This window comes from Carcharhinus amblyrhynchos, chromosome 7 (assembly GCF_965287045.1).
Source record: "Carcharhinus amblyrhynchos chromosome 7, sCarAmb.v2.hapA, whole genome shotgun sequence".
Lineage (NCBI taxonomy): Eukaryota > Metazoa > Chordata > Chondrichthyes > Carcharhiniformes > Carcharhinidae > Carcharhinus > Carcharhinus amblyrhynchos.
Window position 1 is genome coordinate 39,747,163 of NC_137330.1, and position 19,954 is coordinate 39,767,116.

General features: G+C 39.3%; 1 protein-coding gene across 1 annotated transcript in view; it reads right to left on the bottom strand.

Annotated features, from left to right (window-relative positions):
- nbas (NBAS subunit of NRZ tethering complex) overlaps positions 1-19,954 on the bottom strand; it is a 240,443-nt gene that overhangs the window by 155,892 nt on the left and 64,597 nt on the right. The window contains exons 23-26 of the mRNA XM_080192176.1: positions 14,622-14,775; positions 8,035-8,220; positions 7,298-7,471; positions 6,592-6,725 (exon numbers count right to left, since the gene is read on the bottom strand). Of these exons, the coding sequence (XP_080048302.1) occupies positions 6,592-6,725; positions 7,298-7,471; positions 8,035-8,220; positions 14,622-14,775 (648 nt within the window). The remainder of the gene's footprint in view (positions 1-6,591; positions 6,726-7,297; positions 7,472-8,034; positions 8,221-14,621; positions 14,776-19,954) is intronic.

Genomic DNA, 19,954 nt, shown 5'->3' on the forward strand with positions numbered 1-19,954 from the left:
AAAATGACATTCAACACCTGAGTCGTGGGAAGCTGGATAAAGAAAGGGAGGAATTACAAAATTCCTGAAAAACAGGAAGAACCATAGGAAGAAAATTAGAAGTCTGAAGTAGTATTATATTTGTACATTGCAACAAATTTTGCTATCAAAAGTTCGGGTTTAACTAGCAATTTGAGATCACAATAATTGTGTTACATGCAGGGGAAAGGAAGTTAAAGCATCACTGAGGATTTCATTTTCAAGCACTTTAATCAAGAAATTCAAATGTGTTAGCCTAATGAAGAATCACCTATAAAAGCAGAAGAAAGGTTATTGCAGCTGTGGTATATATAGTTCAAACAGTTAAGGTTATTCAAAATATTCCTGTTCAACTCTAATCTTAGTCACAGCTTTCATTGGTGTCCTAACAAATAATGTTATCCTCTAACCAACATTATTGGTCTTGTTTTTAACAAGACTCATTAAATATTGAGCTCTCAACTCTTTAAAGAGGATGGGTATTGTATTTATTTCACTCATGGGACACACACAGGCATTGACATTAATAACTATCAAAATTTGAAGGAGGGTATTCTTTGAGGCCAATTTTGGATTTGCATTAATTGTGTGTTGTCCATCATAAAAGAACTCAAAAATGAAGAAAGGAAGGAATGCATAAGAAAATAATCCTTCTTGTGAAAACAGGTCATCTACTTTATGCTTTGCATTCTTGGCTTCTAAGGCAACAATCACTCATTTGAGGCTGTAAACAAGATGAGCTCTATCTGACCTCATTCTCAGAGTCACATAATTCATGGTAAGATCAGTCACGGATGGAAAATGAATTAAGCCAAAATAATAATCGTTGAACTGTTTAATGCTCTCAATGTAGTATTTGTAGAGAGGACTATAAAGTTTGATACCAAATTATTCATCAAATTTATTGTTATTTATTCTACCTCACAGTGAGCGAGCATCACATAGCTGCAGTTCTGAATTTCCCAAACATTCAGTTTGAGGAAGAGAACAGTGGGTCCAAGACTAGTATTTCAAATTTAAACACGGGCTTAAATAAGATATTTAAAAAGAAAGGAGATAGCAAAGTGAGTTTCGATTGACAGTGAGTCTGTGAATTAATTCTGGAAAATAAGGAAATGGCAGGTAAATTAAACTGTTTTGCATCAGTCTTCACATTATATCCCAGGAATACCTTTAAATCAGGGGTTGGGAGGGAGGAAACCTAGGAAAATTACAATCAGTAGGTCTCTGTTCTGATGGACTTCATCCGATGGTGTTAAAAGTGGCGGCTAGTGAGATAATTGATGCATTGGTATTAATTTTTCAAAATTTACTAGGTTTCGGAAGATTGCATTAGGTTGGAAAAAAGCAAATGTAAATCCTTTATTATAAAGGAAGACGGAAAGTGGGGAAGCTAAAGCCATATTTGTCATAAGAGCAATGTAAAAAGCTAATATTAAAGACTATTATAATAGGGCACTTGCAAAAATTCACAGTAATCAAGCAGAGTCAATGATGTTTAACCAATTTATTGAAGCTCATTGAAGCAGTAACAGAGGCTGTGGATAACGAGTTGGATATACTGTATTTAGATTTCCAGAAGGATGATACCTCATCAAAATTTATTGCGAAAAATAAAAGCTCATGGTGCAGGGGGTAACATATTGGCATGAACAGAAGATTGGTTAGCTTTGTAAGGAAACAGAGGGTAGGCACAAAGGGGTCTCTTTCTGATTGGTAAGATGTAATGAGTGGTGCGTTGCATGGATCAGTGCTGGCGTCTGAACATTTTACAATTTATATAAATGAAGGGACCTAATGTATGGTTGTTAAATTTACTAATGACTCAAAGGTAAGTAGGAGAGTAAGATACAAAGAGGGCATAAGGAGGCTCCAAATGGATATAAAGAACAAAGAATAAAGGAAGGTGCAGCACAGGAACAGGCTCTTTGGCCCTCCAAGCCCCTGCCGATCACTATGCCCTAACTAAACAAAAGAAAAAACCTTTTGCCCTTACTCGGCCCGCATGCCTCTATCCCTGTCCTACTTGTGTACCCTTCCAGATGCCTCATAAATGTTGCTAATGTTCCTGAGTCCACCACCTCCTGTGTTAGCATGTTCCAGACTCCCATTACTCTCTGCGTGAACAACTTCCCCTGCACATCTCCTTGAAACTTTCCCCCTCTTGCCTTGAGCCTGCGGCCTGCATAATTGACATTTCCACCCTTGGAAAAAGCCTCTGACTATCCACCCTGTCTGTGCCTCTCATTATTTTGTAGTCCTTTACCATGTCTCCCTTCAGTCTCCGTCTTTCCAGTGAAAACAATTCTAATTTATTTAACCTCTCATAGTCAAACCCGCAAGACCAGGCAACATCCTGGTCAACCTTCTTTGCACTCTCTCCAAAGCTCCCACGTCCTTCTGGTAGTGTGGCGACTAGAACTGCACGTAATACTCCAAATGCAGCCTAACCAAGGTTTTATATAGCTGCAAAATGCTTTACCAAATCCTGTACTCAATGCCCCAGCTGCTGAAGGCAAGCATGCCATGTGCCTTCTTAATCATCTTGGCTACCTGTATTGCCACTTTTAGGAAATTGTGGATGTGCACGCCCAGATCCCTCTGTATGTTAATGTTCCTAAGACTTCTGCCTGTTACAGTATAATTTACATCTACATTTGATCCTCCAAAATGGATTACCTCGCGTTTGTCCGGATTAAACTCCACCTGCCATTTCTGTGCTCAAATCTCCAATCTATATCCTGTTGCATTCTCCGACAATCCCCGGCACTACCAGCAACGCCACAAACCTACGTGTCATTTGTACTGTTATTAATCAGATCACTCACACTTTCCTCCAGATCATTTATATATACCACAAACAAAAGAGGTCCCAGCACTGATCCCTGCAGAATACCACTAGCTATAGATCTCCATTCTGAAAAATACCCTTCCACTGCTTTTTATGACCAAGGTACAGACAGGTTAAAGTAAATAGGCAAAGACAGAGCAAATGGAGAAAAATATTGGGAGGTGGAGATTGTCCACTTTATCAGGAGAAAGAAAATAAGCATACTATCTAAATGGCAAGAGATTGCTGAGATTTGAGATGTAGAAGGATCTCGGGGCCTTGGTGCATGATTCAGTAAAGACCAATATATGCCAATACAGCAGGTAAGAATGGGAGCTAAGAGAATCTGATCACTTGTGAGGGGAATTGAACACCAAAACATGATGCATCAGTTTTGTAGGGCCTTGGTGAGAGCTCATATGGAGCACTGTGCGGTCTCATACACACAATCATATAAATTTGGAGTTGGTCGCTAGACTCTTCGAGCCTTCTTTATCATTCACCAAGATCATGATTGATCTGATTGCAACTTCAACCCACATTCCTGCCTACTGCCAAAAACTTTTCACCCCATTGTTAATCAAGAATCTAGCTAAACATTAAAAATACTCAAAAGGCTCTGCTTTCACTGCCTTTAAAGAAAACATCTTAGTTCTAGATTCTCCAATAAGAACATAAGAATGTAAGAAATAGGAGCAGGAGTAGGCCATCTAGCCCATCGAGCCTGCCCCGCCGTTCAATAAGATCATGGCTGATCTGAAGTGGATCAGTTCCACTTTCCCGCTTTCTCCCCATAACCCTTAATTCCCTTGTCTATCGGAAAACTATCTACCCGTGACTTAAATATATTCAATGAGGTAGCTTCCACCACTTCAATGGGTAGAGAATTCCAGAGATTCACCACCCTTTGAGTGAAGTTCCTCCTCAACTCCGATCTAAACTGCGCCCCCCCCCCCGCACCTCCACTTATCTTGAGGCTGTGCCCTCTAGTTCTGCTATCCTTTCTAAGTGGGAAGAATCTCTCTACCTCTACCCTACCTAGCCCCTTCAAGAGGAAACATATTTCACATCCATCCTGTCAATACCCCTCAGATCTCAAAGGTTTCAATCAAGTTGCCTCTTGCCTTCTAAACTCCAGTGGATGCAAACCTAACCTGTCCAACCTTTCCTCATAAGACAATCTGCCCATACCTGGTATTAGTACCTCTGAACTGCTTGTAACGCAGTTCTTTACATCTTTCTTTAATAAGGAGACCAGCACCGTACACAATAATAGATGTGGTCTCAATTCCTGTACAGCTGAAGGATAACCTCCCTACTTTTGTAATCAATTCCTCTCACAATAAATGATAACATTCCATTAGCTTTTCTAATTACTTGCTGTATCTGTATATTAGCCTTCTTGATTCAGGCATTAGGATACCCAGATCCCTCTGCATCTCAGAACTCTGTAAAGTCTCATTTAGATAAAAAGCTTCTTTTTTATTCTTCCTGTCAAAAATGGACAATTTCACATTGGCCCATATTATAATCTATTTGCTAGAGTTTTGCCCACTCACCTATGTCCCTTTGCAGCCTACTTACGTCCTCTTAATTTACTTTCCTATCTATCTTTGTGTCATCAAAAAATTTGGCAACCATACCTTCAGTTTCTTCATCCAGGTTATTTGCGTAAATTGTAAAAAGTTGAGGTCCCTGCACTGATCCCTGTGGAACACCATCTGTCACATCCTGCCAACTAGTAAAAGACCAATTTGTGCCAAATCTCTATTTCCTGAGGTTGGCCAATCTTCTGTCCATGCCAATATTTTACCACCTAAACCACAAGTTTTTATTTTCAACAATAACCTTTGATGTAGCATCTTATTAATGGAGGGTGTAAATATGTTCAAAGCACTTCAGGGAAAGTTTAGTAAACTATTATCTGGATTGGGGGGGTTGTCTCATGAGGAAAAATTGGACAAGCTGGGCTAGTATCCATTGGAGTTTGAGAGAGTATGAGGCAACTTGATTGAAACATAAGGTCATAAGGAAGAGGATGTTTCTTCTTGTGGGAATCTATTATTAGGAGCCACTGTTTAAAAATAAGGGGTTACCCAATTGGGACAGAGATGAGGAGAAATTTTTCTGAGGGTTGAGAGTCTCTGGAAGTCTCTTCCTCAAAAAACAGTGGAAGCAGAGTCTTTGAAGTATTGTTTAAGGCAGATGTAGATAGATCTTGATAAACAAGAGGATGAAACTTTTTGGGATAGGCAAGAACATGGGGTTATGGTTACAAACAAGTCAGTTATGACTTTATTGAATAGCAAAACAGGTTCAAAAGGGCTGAGCGGCCCAGTCCTGCTCCTAATTCATATTTAATTTCCTAAATATCTTAAGACTCTCATTAGCATATGCCAGGGATAAATGGGCATAGCATAAATGGAAATGGGAAAGCAAGTACTGAACTTAGGTCATATTCTTTCTTAAAGACCACTCTTATGCATGATTATTATTAAAAGATGTCAAATCATCATTTATGGGCATTAGGCACAGCATAATTAAGAAAAAAACATTGTGGAAGCTTTTCAATTGTTAATGCAAATCATCATGATTAAAATGCATTCAAAGAGATGAAAAATACATTTTAAGGCTTAGTGAGAAGAATAAAAGATAATTGCTTAAAAATCACACCAAAATTGAAACTTCTCACAGGGCATAACAGGCTGAATGTAGATGTTCCTCTGGCTGTTAAGTCTAAAACCTGGGGACATAATCTCAGGATAAGGAGGAAGCCATTTAAAACAGAGATGAAGAGGAATTCCTTCACTCAAAACGGTGATGATTCTTTAGATTCCTCTATGTCAGAGGGCTGTGGAAGCTGTCATTGAGCATGTTCATGACAGAAATCGATAGCTTTCTAGAGAGTAATGACCTCAAGGGACGTGAAGATTACCACTTTCCTGCACTTTCAGTCATATGAGCAGCCACTATCTAATTGAATTGCGGAGCTGGCTCAATGGACCAAATGGCTCACTCCTGTTCCAATGTACTCATATAATGGGTCCATGTCAGAGTTTATGATTTATATGAGTGTCTTCCCACCATTTTTCATCCAACATCATGAATATTTTATGGAACCATTGAATCCCTACAATGCAGGAGGAGGGCATTTGACCCATCAAGCTTGCACTGACGACAATCCCACCCAGGCCGTATCTGTGTAACCCCGTGTATTTACCCTGCTAATCTTCCTGACATTGCGGGGCAATTTAGCATGGCCGAATAACCTAAACCGCACATCTTTGGAGTGTGGGAGGAAACCAGGGCACCTGGAAGAAACCCACACAGATACAGGGATGAAGTGCAAACTCCACACAGTAACCCGAGATCGGAATTGAACCCAGGTCCCTGGCGCTGGGAGGCAGCAGTGCTAACCACTCTGCCACCATATCCTTCTATTCCTTCATGTGTTATGTGCTATCTATGGCGTCTTCCTCTTAAATGCATCTCTGCCAGTTGCCTCAACTGCTCTGTATGGAAAATGATCATTTCCTAAATTTGTCTGCTTGCCCCATGGCAAGATATTTGTTAATGTCACAAGCCTCAACTCAAGCAAAAAGGCAGATGCATTTTGGGAAATGTACAAGGTAGAAGAAGAGAGTATAATGTCAACTATTTGCTTTTATTAATGGTATTCAGAATAATCATTGTTCCATCACAAATCAAACAACATAAATTTTTACAGGTTGGATCGTACTTACCCAAAACCTCTCTGTGGTAAACATTCAAGCACATCATAACAGAGAGACAGCTGATCATCTCGGTCGCAATTGTAGAGACATTCTAGGGCTACTGACATTAACTGGTGATGGTCAGGAATAATTTTCTGTTGACACTAATTCAAAAAAATCAGAGGGATAAAATAAACCAAATTTAGGAAAAGACATGTAAATTGAATAACTTCTTTTATGCTTATTTTGTTCTTCTTAAAATGAAACAACATCCAAAATGGTGTAAAAAAGAAATGTGTAGCAAGTTGCTAAATTGAGTTTAAACATCTGGGTAAGCAAATCAATAAATCAACCAGCCCTATAAAAGCAGACATATAAAACATCAAATAAACAAAATCTATTGGTTCCCAAAAAAGAACAAACTGGAAACTATGTACATATTGGTACGAAGCTAAGAACATTATTATCCTGATAGTCTGAACATAATACTTATAGTAAATACCTTTCAGTCATAATGTCGCAATAACTAAATGAACAGTAGAAATTGAGTGCGTGATTGTGCACATTTCAATTTAGATAGCATATTAATTGTAAAGTAGAATCGTACCAGAAATGAAATGACATGACAGTATATGCCACAATGACAATGTGCCACAGCATGGAAAAATTAAAAATAGCAAATGTACTACAAATTTATTAAAGCAACAAGTCAAACAAATAGTAGCAACAAACATACGTCAGGTTTAGATTGCTGAAATATCTTCAAAGGGTATTTCAAATCCTCTTTTGCCTCTGTTACTAAGTACTCTCTCAGCAGTTCATCTGCAAGTCCTGTAGTTTTACTCTCACACCGGTGCAGAAATGGAACCACCCACTGGTACACATTCTTTATATACATTTCCTCAGAGGACTACAGGAATACAAAAGAAGAAGTTCATTAAATTAAGCAACAGCATTATGTTCAGGCTCTTTTGGTGAAAGGGATGAGTTAAACATCTTTAAGAAGCTCACCAAGTTTGGCACAATGTCATTATTTTTAAATGAACTTAAAATGACAAATCATCAAAATAATTTGTGAAAATATATCATTAGCAATCTGCTGTGCTTTTGATTTGATTTACTATTGTCACAGTATTGGGATGCAGTGAAAAGTATTGTTTCTTGCGCGCTATACAGTGTGGAATGGACACTGGTTAGCTCATAACTACATGAAGGCACTGCAAGACGTAAACATTTCCCTGGACTAAGTCGTTGGGGCGGGGAGGGGTAGTGAAGAACAAGTTTGCCATCCTTGCTTTCTTCATAGAGAACAACATGGGAATCTGAGTTTTTTTAAAAATCAGTAAAAACTTTTCACATGAATTGCTTTTGCAAGTTAATATTGGAAATCATGCCAGTGACAGAAAATAACCACCAAATAGTAGCACAATGTTAATAATCAGAAAATAAAAACTTATTGAAGTCACATCCTACATTGATCAGTAATTGCCTCAGTTTGTCAATGTCTTTCATCTGTTGCAGTTCCTTCAGCGAAAGAGTTGGATCAGCCCCTGCTTCATATACGAGTGTTTCTAGAGTGATCAGATCATCACAGAGAATCTCTAATCCAGGGATGTTCCTCTCTTTGCCAAGACGTATTAGAGATAAGGCACAATCCACCTAAAGACAAGTTACAAAGCAATATTAAAACTGATCAAAAGTTTTTGGCATAGATGATTCATGAAAATTATTTGATTTTCAGTTCTCTATTCCTTCAGATTGTGTGCATTTTATCAGCTGGACTCAAAGTTTTATCCCATTCCATCTTAACATCAATTCTATAACAATATCCAAATCCCCACATGTTAATTCTCTCATTTCTCAAACTCAATGAGATTATCATTTTACTATCGGTCTATGAATAATGAGGCACTATATGCTGCAAACTATTTAATCCCATATCATCCAGAACCCTTCAAGAAAACAAGCGCCAGGGACTGGGTTCGATTCCCAGCTTGAGTCACTATCTGCGTGGGGTTTGCACATTCTACCTGTCTCTGCATGGATTTCCTCTGGTTGCTCCAGTTTTCTCCCACCCTCCAAAGATGTGCAAGTTAAGTGGATTGGCCATGCTAAATTGCCCCTTAGTGTCAGGGGACTAGCTAGGGTAAATGCATGGGGTTATGGGGTTGGGCCTGGGTGGGATGGTGGTCAGTGCAGACGCAATGGGCCTAATGGCCTCCTTCTGCACTACAGGGATTCTACGAAGGAACAATCAATGGATAATAGAGCTTAGTCTGATTTGGTTCAGCTGCCTTTTATTTCAGGCTTTTGTAAAAGGACATGTTATTAATAAAATGGAAAAAGAAATGTAGCAAAATTGGAGATGCGCCACATTAACCCAATACCAAATCTGTAAAACAATATGGGTAAGTTAGAACAGCATTGTTATCCTCATTTCCCTAAAACTAAAGTTTTGAAACATTGTTGTGAATAAGTGAAATTCATTACTTTGAATGGGTAAGTAGATAATTATCTTGTAAGTGGATGTTAACCTTTCCGTAGTAACCTAGAAATATTAAGAAATACATGGTACATACACTATAAATCCCTTTTCTAAGAGACTATACACTGTCTCTATTAAAACTCTGAATGTTAATATTGTTCACAAAATGTACAAGTGGTGCACATCCTAATTACTGGAAAAATATTAATTTAGTGGTTTTCACAACAAAATCAATTCTGGTGCATAAACTTTGAGTAACTAATGCTCTCAAATCAACATAGTGTGAACTACAATTATATCACCTAATTTCTTCAGAAAACTTTATTGCATTATCAGCATTTTTGTTCTATATCAGAAAGGGAATTGTATTGCTTTATCTTTAGTCAAAATCTTAGTTTATACCGATTTGAAAAAATAGTACTTCTGCTGCATGATGTTCACATTTTGTGGCATATTGCATCACATAAATCAAGTTTTCCTGGTGTTATAAAACTAAGCCTTACACAGCAAATTACTTCACGTATTTATTGGGCTGAAATTACTGGTTGAATTTTAAAAAGATAGAACAACATACTTTCAATGACTTAATCATTGAAGTAGCTTCTAAGATGGCTGAATTTTAACACAGCTGAACCCTGCAAGCTAACCAAAGACACTGTAATGGAGCCAGAAGGTCTAGAAGAATGCATTAGAGATAATTAGCTAATATGAATATGAATGGCTCATCGCCTGAAACATTCACAAAACATCACTTGTGCATCTAACTGGATATGGAGCAAGCCATTAGACATAATCACTTTGAACAATGAACCTTGGCTGAAAAGGGATCTCTTCCAATCATAATCTAATTGTGTCTAAGCCATGTACCTGGAATCAACTTGCTATGACCACATTTGGGTAACTGGTGAGAGGGGATGATGTGATGAGTCAACTAATCCTACTTGTGCTTATGAAATATTTATGTCCAAGTCAGAGATCAGAAGAAGCAGGACCCTGAGTGAATACTATCTCTTTCTCTCCTTCCAGACTGCCCAGCCTGTTGTTTGATCCACATGTACAGGCAGTGTTTTAAGAATCCATGCAGCAGCCCCAGCTCCCAAAAATATGAACAGCCTATTAATATCTGTAAATCATTTCAATGAATCACCCTGAAAGACCATCAAGCCCAATTTTAAACCGTCCAAGTCATCAACCCACACGATCCATATACCACTGACTTTTATTGAATGTTTAAACTATCTAACCTGTAACTTGTCTGTGTAATTGTGAACCCTTGATTGTATGAGTGTTTGAGAGCCAGAGCATTGTTATTTTTGTTCAGACCAGTCGTTAAATGCAGTAAATATTATGTTATAAATACTACTTATTTAAAACTAGCCACTGCAGGTAAACAGTTAAACTGAATTGGCAAGCAAATCCTTTTGAAAAACGCTGTTGCTGTCAAACAAAAAGGGGTGCCATTCCATTCCTCTTCACCCAACCATGACACTATTTTGATTACATTATAACAAAATAAAAAATTCTTATGCTAGGAAAGCAAGCTTGGGGAGATTTCAACCACCATTTCATCTGAATCTTTTTCCTCTCGGCTTCACCATAAATGATGGGCAAAGACAGATAAAATTAGGGCAAAATAAATTCACTTTATCCCTCCAGCCCCAATATTAGGAAAAAAAAATAGTCAGTTTACAGAGCTGTTTTGCTCCATTTCTGTCCTGCTGGAATGACGAATAGGAAATGAATAATAGAAAGATGATAAACAGACTCAGGTCTGTTAAGACACCAAATGAAGCCACAAAGTTAATATTGCAAACTGAACTTCACAGGAAAACAAATTTAAAAAGATGGAATCAATCAAGATAACAGAAATGTATGAAGCAACATTTCCTCTCAAGGTAAACAACGAATAGGAGGTAATATTTTCTTCAATATAAAAGCAAAAATGAATGATCATGCAAAATTGATTGAAAAGTAAAAGCACAGCAAGGCTGAAAGCTGTGTCAAAACTATGTGGCCTCTGGCAGTGAAATCGAAACTTGATAAGGCACCTTAATTTTAGGAAGATCATCAACTCAGGAAATTCTTCAGTTTGACAATTCTTTTGATGCATCTCAGCAATTTAGAATTGCATAAAATTAAGAAGGTATTATGAAACAAGAGCTGCATGCTTCTAGAGTTCAACAATAATCTTTCCAAACTGAAAGGGTTTTGAATTATCAGCGTATTACATGCACAACATTTTTTATTGCAAAGAACTGGAATACACATATATGTCACAAAAGGGGTAAAATAATCACCGGTAGCTTTCTGTTTCATTACCCTTGTGTGCTCATCTTGAAGCATTGTAGTTTAATTAAAAAGAAACAGCCACTCTTTGCAATGCATACAGCACAGCTGACATTTCTTTCATGTCTACGTGCAGAACCAGATTTGAAATGTAACAACATTTCTCTTGCATAGCAATGAATTTCCTGACGATGTGATGCTAAATTTATTGGGGGTGGGGTGGAATGATATATTTCCTGTAATCGGATAAGTCATTGCAAAACATTTTTTTAATAGAATGTTCTATTGCTGTCTGTTCGAACTGAGCTTCAATCACAGATATTTAGAGGGAAGATCAATAAAATAAATCAATATAATTATGTCACGGGTTTAAAAAATAATTGAGCTCTATAAATACAAACACTTTGATGTCCTAAAATTTGCTGCCTACAGGGTGGGAAAGGCAGAAATAATGGTATATTTCTAAAGGACATTTGAGAGAGAGAGAAATAAATTTACAGGTCTACAGTGATAGAAAGGGTGAATGGGCACAAATAGATTGATCTAGACAGGGCCAGCATGGACAGATGGGCCAAACATTCTCCTCCCGTGACTTTAAGTTACAATCGTAGGGGGCTTTGCTGAGGACACATCTGGAATACTGTGTACTGTTTTGGTCTCCATATTAAGAAAGAATATCCTTGCCTTGGAGGTGGTACAGCAAAAGTTGATGAAATTGGTTCCTGGGAAGAGAAACTAAGTGAGATGGGCCTACGCTCTTTAGATTTTAGAAGGATGAGATATGATCTCATCAAACCACAAAAAATTCTGAAACAGGTGGCCACAGAGAGATTGTTTGCCCTGGCTGAGGAAATTAAAACAAGGCAGAGATAAGTGGCTAAACATTTAGGACTAAGATGAGGAGAAACTCTTTCACTCAAAGGTCATGAATCTTTTGGAACTTTCTACCCCAGAACGTTGTGGATGTTTCTTAACTGAATACATTTCAGACTGAGATAGACAAGTTTTTGATCAGTTGGGGAATCAATGGATATGGGGACAGGTGAGACAATGGGGTTGAGGTAGAGAATCAGTCATGATCATATAGAATTGCAGCGCAGGCTCAAAAGGCCCTGGTCTACTCCTGTTCCTATTTCTTTTGTTAAGATTCAATTAATCTTAACCATAGTGGTTTTGTGCAAAATGTCAAAAATATAAAAAGGTTGAATACTTTATATGCTCCGTAGAATACAAGGCAACAATACATTTCAATTCTATTGTCAAAATAATTCTTCTTCAATCCAACAAAGGGGCATGATAAGGCAAGGAATAATCAGAATTTGTCATTACTTAGGAACCTTATTATTAAAAAGTTACATCACAAAAATAAATTACGGAACCTTTCACTGAATTTTTCGTTTTGGTTTCTACAAAACTGATCCATTCAAGCACTTGCTCTATCAGATAACAAATGGTGTATTGTCAAAATAGTTGCAGTTCCATTTAGTAACAGTCACAATTAGTTGGTTCTCCCTTTTTCCTTAAGAAAATGTATGCAAAATTGCTGTACCGCTGGTAACTAATTGCTTTGAGGCAAAGATTCATTGTTGATCTAGTTATTTAAAAATTGATAGCTCACACAAATTAAGATCTGGTGCCACTATGTGGTCACTAAGAGGAGTACAAGTTTGGGTGAAAATACAAGCTGCAGAGGAGAAAATCAGCAGCTGTGGCAAAGAAAAAACTAGACCCATTAACTCTGCTCCATTTATACAGTGACTACGATTAGAGAGCAGTATCTACTTTTAGAAAGGCAGGGCCTTCATAAGACCATAAGATATAGGAGCAGAATTAGATCATTTGGCCCATCAAGGCTGTTCTGCCATTTAATCATGGCTGATGTGATTCTTATCCCCATTTTCCTGCCTTCTCCCCATAACGCTTGATCCCTTGTTGATCAAGAATCTATCTACCTCTGTCTGAAAGACACTCAATGACCTGGCCTCCACAGCCCTCTATGGCAATGAATTCCAGATTCACTACCGTCTGGCTGAAGAAATTCCACCTCATCTTAGTTTTAAAGGGGCGTCCTTTCACTCTGACATTATGCCCTCGAGTTCTAGTCTCTGCCACTAGTGGAAACATCCTCGCTACATCGATTCTATCTAGGCCTCTCAGTATTCTGTGAGTTTCAATAAGATACCACCCCCCCATCCTTCTAAACTCCAATGAATATAGACCCAGAGTCCTCAACCATTTCTTATATGGCAAACCATTCAAGGCCAACACATCTTTCCTTAGGTACGGGACCCAAAACTGCTCACAATGTTCCAAATGGGGTCTGACCAGAGCGTTATAGCTTCAGCAGTACATCCCTGCTCTTGTATTCTAGCTCTCAAGAAATGAATGCTAACATTGAATTTGCCTCCCTAATTTCCAACTGAACCTGCATGTTAACTTTAAAAGCATCCTGAACCAGGATTCCCAAGTCCCTTTGTGCTTCAGGTTTCCAAGCCTTTCCCCATTTAGAAAATAGTCTATGCCTCTATTCTTCCTACCAAAGTGCATAACCTCACACTTTCCCACATTGTATTCCATCTGCCACTTCTTTGCCCACTCTCTTAGCCTATCCAAGTCATTCTGCAGCCTCCCCACTTTCTCAGCACTACTTGTTCCTCTAAATATCTTTGTATAATCTGCAAATTTAGCAACCATGTCCTCAGTTCCATCTTCCAGGTCATTAATTACATAACGAAAAGTTGGGGTCCCAATACTGACCCCTGTGGAACACCAGTAGTCGCTGTTATTGAAGTGCACACAGGCAGACCTCTGCTCAAGAGCATCTGAATGTCAGTGAAATATCAATTTTAATCAAGAGCAGACTTGCCTTCTGGCTTCTTCATCAAATTAATGTCAATATCGCACTCCAGACAGAATGGGAAACTTCAAAAGCCAAATCTTCCATTGCAGTTATGATTAAGAGTTGCATCATTTGGAAGCTGAACCCACATGTTGCAAAAAAAAATGCAGTACAACTTCCCACAGAAAGTTCCTGCACCAACATAATTTATTCTTTGATTTCCATTATTTAATACTCAAAGAGTTTTACTTCATCTATTCATCATAATTCTTCTCCTGAAATCTTTGTGCAGCTTATTACTCTCAATGCGTTTTGAAAAAACCTTTCCAATTGAAAGTATTTAGCGAATATCATTCTTGTGCAGTTGAATTCTCACTTCCAGCAAAGTAGAAAATTTTATTTCAATACGGAAGTGAGTGTGTAGAACATGTTTTTCTTTCTTGATCTCACCTGCCGAGAGTAGCTCTCAATCTCCTCTGCACGCTTCTGATACCACTGAGTGAGGCACTTCATAGAGGGCTCAGTTGTTCTGTACCTCAACAGTTCAGGCTGTTCTTCATATAGAAATTCAGCATCATCTTGCAGACTGCAGTCTATGAGCTTTCTTCAGGAATGAAACAAACATCACATTTTCTTCAGATGAAACAGAAATCATACACACAGAGGTACACTCAGAGTGACAAGTTATTCATCTATGAACAAAGGCAGCTTATCAGACCTTAATGCATTTTATCAATACGTACTGTATCAAAGCTCATGTTAGCATTAACTGTCAAGCAACAACCCTTGTAAAATGTTTGTTGAATAAATAGTGAAGCAAACTTTATTTTGGATTAGAATAAAAAGTGTTGAAAGAGCTGGAAATCTGAAATAAATATAGAAAATGCTGGAAATACTCAGGATGTCTGGCAGAATCTGATGAGAAAAATCTGGATCAGTTTATTTTAAAGCAGATTTATGTTTTACTTTTGGCTTAAGGCTCTTTTTCAGCTTAGAAAGCTCATCAATAATACTTTCCCAGTAATAGGATTCACTTTTTCAGCAACTTAATGAATCAGGATTTTTAATTGAGCGCAATCAAGTTTAATCATTTGAGCATTTCCAGGCTGCAAGGTTTAATACTGGGCAAACTGGGAATCAAAATTTGTTTCAATCATATGCATCAAATAAAGCACAGTAATTATTTGAACCTTCAATTGATTGAAAATACAAGGCTTCAGATGGGCAGAGTCCCCATATCTGCTACCAACTGGGCACGGCAGCCAAGAATAAAGTGCACAATTTTAAACAAAAAAAGTGGGGAAAGTTTTAAATTAGGTTGGAAAGCTGTACAATTGAAAAAGAAAAAAAAAATAGGATTACAAAAGTAAAATACTAAAGAAACTGGAAATCTGAAAAACAGAATTGTTGAAAATAATCAGAAAAGTTAGGCCTGTGACTTTTCGGCATAATTGGGTAAAGGTTGAATTGTGGGCGTAATTGGCAATGCTAGCATTTGTGGTCCATCCCCTATTTGCCCTGCAGAAAGAGTGGTGGGCTGCCTTCTTCAACCACTGCAACTTATGTGCTGTAGGTACACCCACAGTGGTGTCACTGGAAGAGTGCCAGACTTTTGATCCGATAACAACGAAGGAATGGTGATACACTTCTTTGTCAGGATAGTGAGAGACTTGGATGAGAACTCACAGGTGATGCCATTCAAATGCATTTGCTGCCCTTGTCCCTTTAGGAGGTATACACTGCAGGCTTGGAAAGTGCTGTCATAGAAGCCGTGATGAGTTTTGATCTGATCCTTTAGTTGTTGGGCTGCTTTAGTCTTTTACAGCCTTATGGATTCAATGTTGAGTTCAATGATTTTTAACAGTAACCCCATTTTGTCTTGATTTCCTTTGCAGGCGTGTTTTATTCTTCCCTTGTTTCTTTCCTTACAAATGGCAGGATCACATACAGAAACATCATTGGACAATGACCAAGGGCTTGGTCAAAAAGGTAGGTTTCAAGGAGTGTCTTGAAGGAGGAAAGAGGCACAAAGTTGGAGAGGGAGCTTTGGATCTATGCAGCCAAAGGAATGGACATCAATGCGGGAGGGGGGCGGGAACAGGGGGAAACATCAATGCATAATGGACTAAATTTGGAATCTGGGCATCTTTGAATGCTGTAGGATTCAAGAAGATGGGGAGGAACAAGGCTTTTGAGGAAATTTGAACACAAGGGTGAAAATTAAAGTTCAAATAATTTAATTGTATAGAAATAAATCAAAATCTTTCAAAAGAGAACAAAGTCATCAGCTTTCTGTGGTAGAGAAGTCCAGTTTCCTTATCTCAGTCCTAAATGGTCTACCTGTAACCTGACACTATGTCCCATGGTTCTTGATTTCACATGATGTGGAGATGCTGGCGTTGGACTGGGGTAGACACAGTAAGAAGTCTGACAACACCAGGTTTAAGTCCAACCGATTTATTTGATAGTAAACTCACAAGCTTTCGAGGTTCCCCCCTTCGTCAGGTGAACGAAGAGTTCTGGCCTCAGACAGAACATATAAAGCACAGACAGTTTACAGTTTACTGATTAGAATGCAAATCTTTACACCTAACCCGCTATTCAAATCTTAAAGTGGCCGCCGTGAGCGGAAGGAGCATTAAGCCCAGATTAAAGAGATGTGTATTGTCTCCAGACAGTACAGTAAGTGAGGTTTTGCAAACCCAGGCAAGTCATGGGGGTTACAGATAGTGCGGCATGAACCCAGGATCCCTGTTGAGACTGTCCTCATGTGTGCGGAACTTGGCTATCAGTCTCTGCTAAGATCTCTGCGCTGTCGTGTGTCGTGAAGGCCGCCTTGAAGAATGCTTACCCGAAGGTCAGAGGCCGAATGCCCGTGATTGCTGAAGTGTTCGCCAACAGGAAGGGAACAGTCGTGCCTGGTGATTGTTGAGCGATTGTCACTTGACAATCACCAGACAAGACTGTTCCCTTCCTGTTGGCGAACACTTCAGCAGTCATGGGCATTCGGCCTCTGACCTTCGGGTAAGCATTCTCCAAGGCGGCCTTCACAACTCATGACAGCGCAGAGTCGCTGAGCAGAGACTGATAGCCAAGCTCTGCACACACGAAGACGGTCTCAACAGGGATCCTGGGTTCATGTCGCACTATCTGTAACCCCCATGACCTGCCTGGGTTTGCAAAACCTCACTCACTGTACTGTCTGGAGACAATACACATCTCTTTAACCTGGGCTTAATGCTCCTTCCACTCACGTTGTCGGCCACTTTAAGACTTGAATTGTAGGTTAGGTGTAAGGATTCGCATTCTAATCAGTAATCTGTACACTGTCTGTGCTTTATATGCTCTGTCTGAGGCCAGAACTCTTCATTCACCTGACGAAGAGGGGAACCTCGAAAGCTTGTGAGTTTACTATCAAATAAATCGGTTGAACTTAAACCTGGTGTAGTCAGACTTCTTACTCTTGATTTCCCATCCAGGGAAAACATTCCCCCTGCATCTAGTCTATCCAGCCCTGTTAGGATTTTATACATTGCAACCAGATCTTCTCTCGTTCTTCTGAATTCCAGCAAAAACAGGCCCAGACAAACCAATGCACTCAATCCTGGAACACCTAGATAACAAAATCACCTATTTATTGATTATAGCTCAGCCTTCAACATCATTATTCCTACAAAACTCATCTCCAAACTCTGTTGCCTGGGCCTCGGCACCTCCCTTTGTGACTGGACCTCACCACAGACCACAATCAATAGCGAAAGGCAACACCACCTCCTCCATGATCATCCCCAACACCGGTGTCCCACAAGGTTGTGTTCTCAGTCCCCTACTATACTCACATACACCTATAACTGTGGCCAAATTCCCCTCCAATTCGATTTTCAAATTTGCTGACACCACCATAGTGGGTCAGATCTCAAACAATGACGAGATAGAGTACAAGAATGAAATAGAGAATCGGGTGAACTGGTACGCGACAATAATCTCTTTCTCGATAACGAAGGAGATTATTATCCACTTCAGGGAGCATAGAAGATAACATGCCCCTGTCTACATCAACAGGGATGAAGTAGAATGGGTTGAGAGCTTCATGTTTTAGGTGTCCAGATCACCAACAATCTGGTCACCCCCCCCAAACCGACAGTACAGTTAAGAAAGCCTACCAACGCCTCTATTTTCTCAGAAGATTTAGGAAATTTAGCATGTGAGCTACGACTCTCACAAGCCTTTACAGATGCACCATAGAAAGCATTCTTTCTGGTTGTATCACAGCTTGATATGGCTCCTGCTCTGCCCAAGACTGCAAGAAATTACAAAAGGTCATGAATAAAGCCCAAACCATCACACTAACCAGCCTCCCTTCACTGACTCTGTCTACATTTCTTGCTGCCTCAGCAAAGCAGCCAGCGTTACTAGGGACCCCAAGCACCCCGGACATTCTCTCTTCCACCTTCTTCCTTCTGGAAAAAGATACAGACGTCTGAGGTCATGTGCCAACCAACTCAAGAACAGTTTCTTTCCTGCTGTCAGACTTTTGAATGGACCTACCCTGCATTAAGTTGATCTTACTCTACACCATACCTGTAACTGAAACACTACATTCTGCACTCTCTCTCTCATTTTTTTCTCTATGAATGGTATGCTTAATAAATCAAATCAAATTAATTTCTCCTTACCAGACAGTCCTGCAAACCCCAGTATTAGCCTAGTGAACCTCTGCTGCACTCCTTCTCTGACAAGTATATCCTTTCTTAGGCAGGGAGGCCAAAACTGCATGCAATGCAAGGTGCTGTATGACTGTAATAAGACAATCATACTTCTAAACTAAAACTCCCTTGCAATGAAGGCCAACATCCCTTTTGCCTTCCTAATTGTTTGATGCACCTGCCTCTCCACTTCCATTGATTAATGTACAAGGAGACCCAAATCACTTTGTATAGCTACACTTCCCAATATATCACTATTTAAATACTCTCCCTTCCTGTTTTTCACACCAAAGTGTATCTAGTCAATTACACTGCATCTGCCATCTGTTTGCCCACTCGCTTAACTTGATTAAATTATCTTGAAGCCACCTCACAACTCAGAATTCCAACCCAATTTTGTGTCAATGATTGGACTCAACAAACTGTATTCCTAAAATGTTACTATGTAAAAGATATAAAATAGAAATTTTGATTTAAAATGACAATGCTAGAAGAGATTGGTTATTGTGGGGCGGCGTGGAGGCACAGTGGTCAGCACTGCTACTTCACAGCACCAGGGACCCAAGTTCAATTTCAGCCTCGGGTCACTGTGTGGAGTTTGCACATTCTCTCTGTATCTACGTGTGTTTCCTCCCACAGTGCAAGAATGTGCGGATTGGGTTGATTGGCCATGCCAACTTGACCCTAGTGTCAGGGAAATAAGCAGGGTAAATATGTAGGGTTACAAGAATAGGGCCAGGCTGGGATTGTGGTCGATGCAGATTCAATGGGCCGAATGGTCTCCTTCTGCACTGTAGGAATTCTATGATTCTATGAAATATGTAATATCAACCATAGACATGAAATAAAAAACATGGAGCAGAGTTTAGGGTACCCACTGGAAGTTTGCAGGTACAGGTGGAGAGGGGATCTAAAATTCCCCAGACGGCCCTCCCACTGTCCCAATTATACAGCGGGATGGGCGAAGCATAGGCCTATCCTTGCCCCTATTAAGATACTTGAGCAGATAGTGGAGGCATCTTACATACATGCTCTTTCCACTCCCTTTCCCCAACAGTTGATCTCTCCCTCCATGGC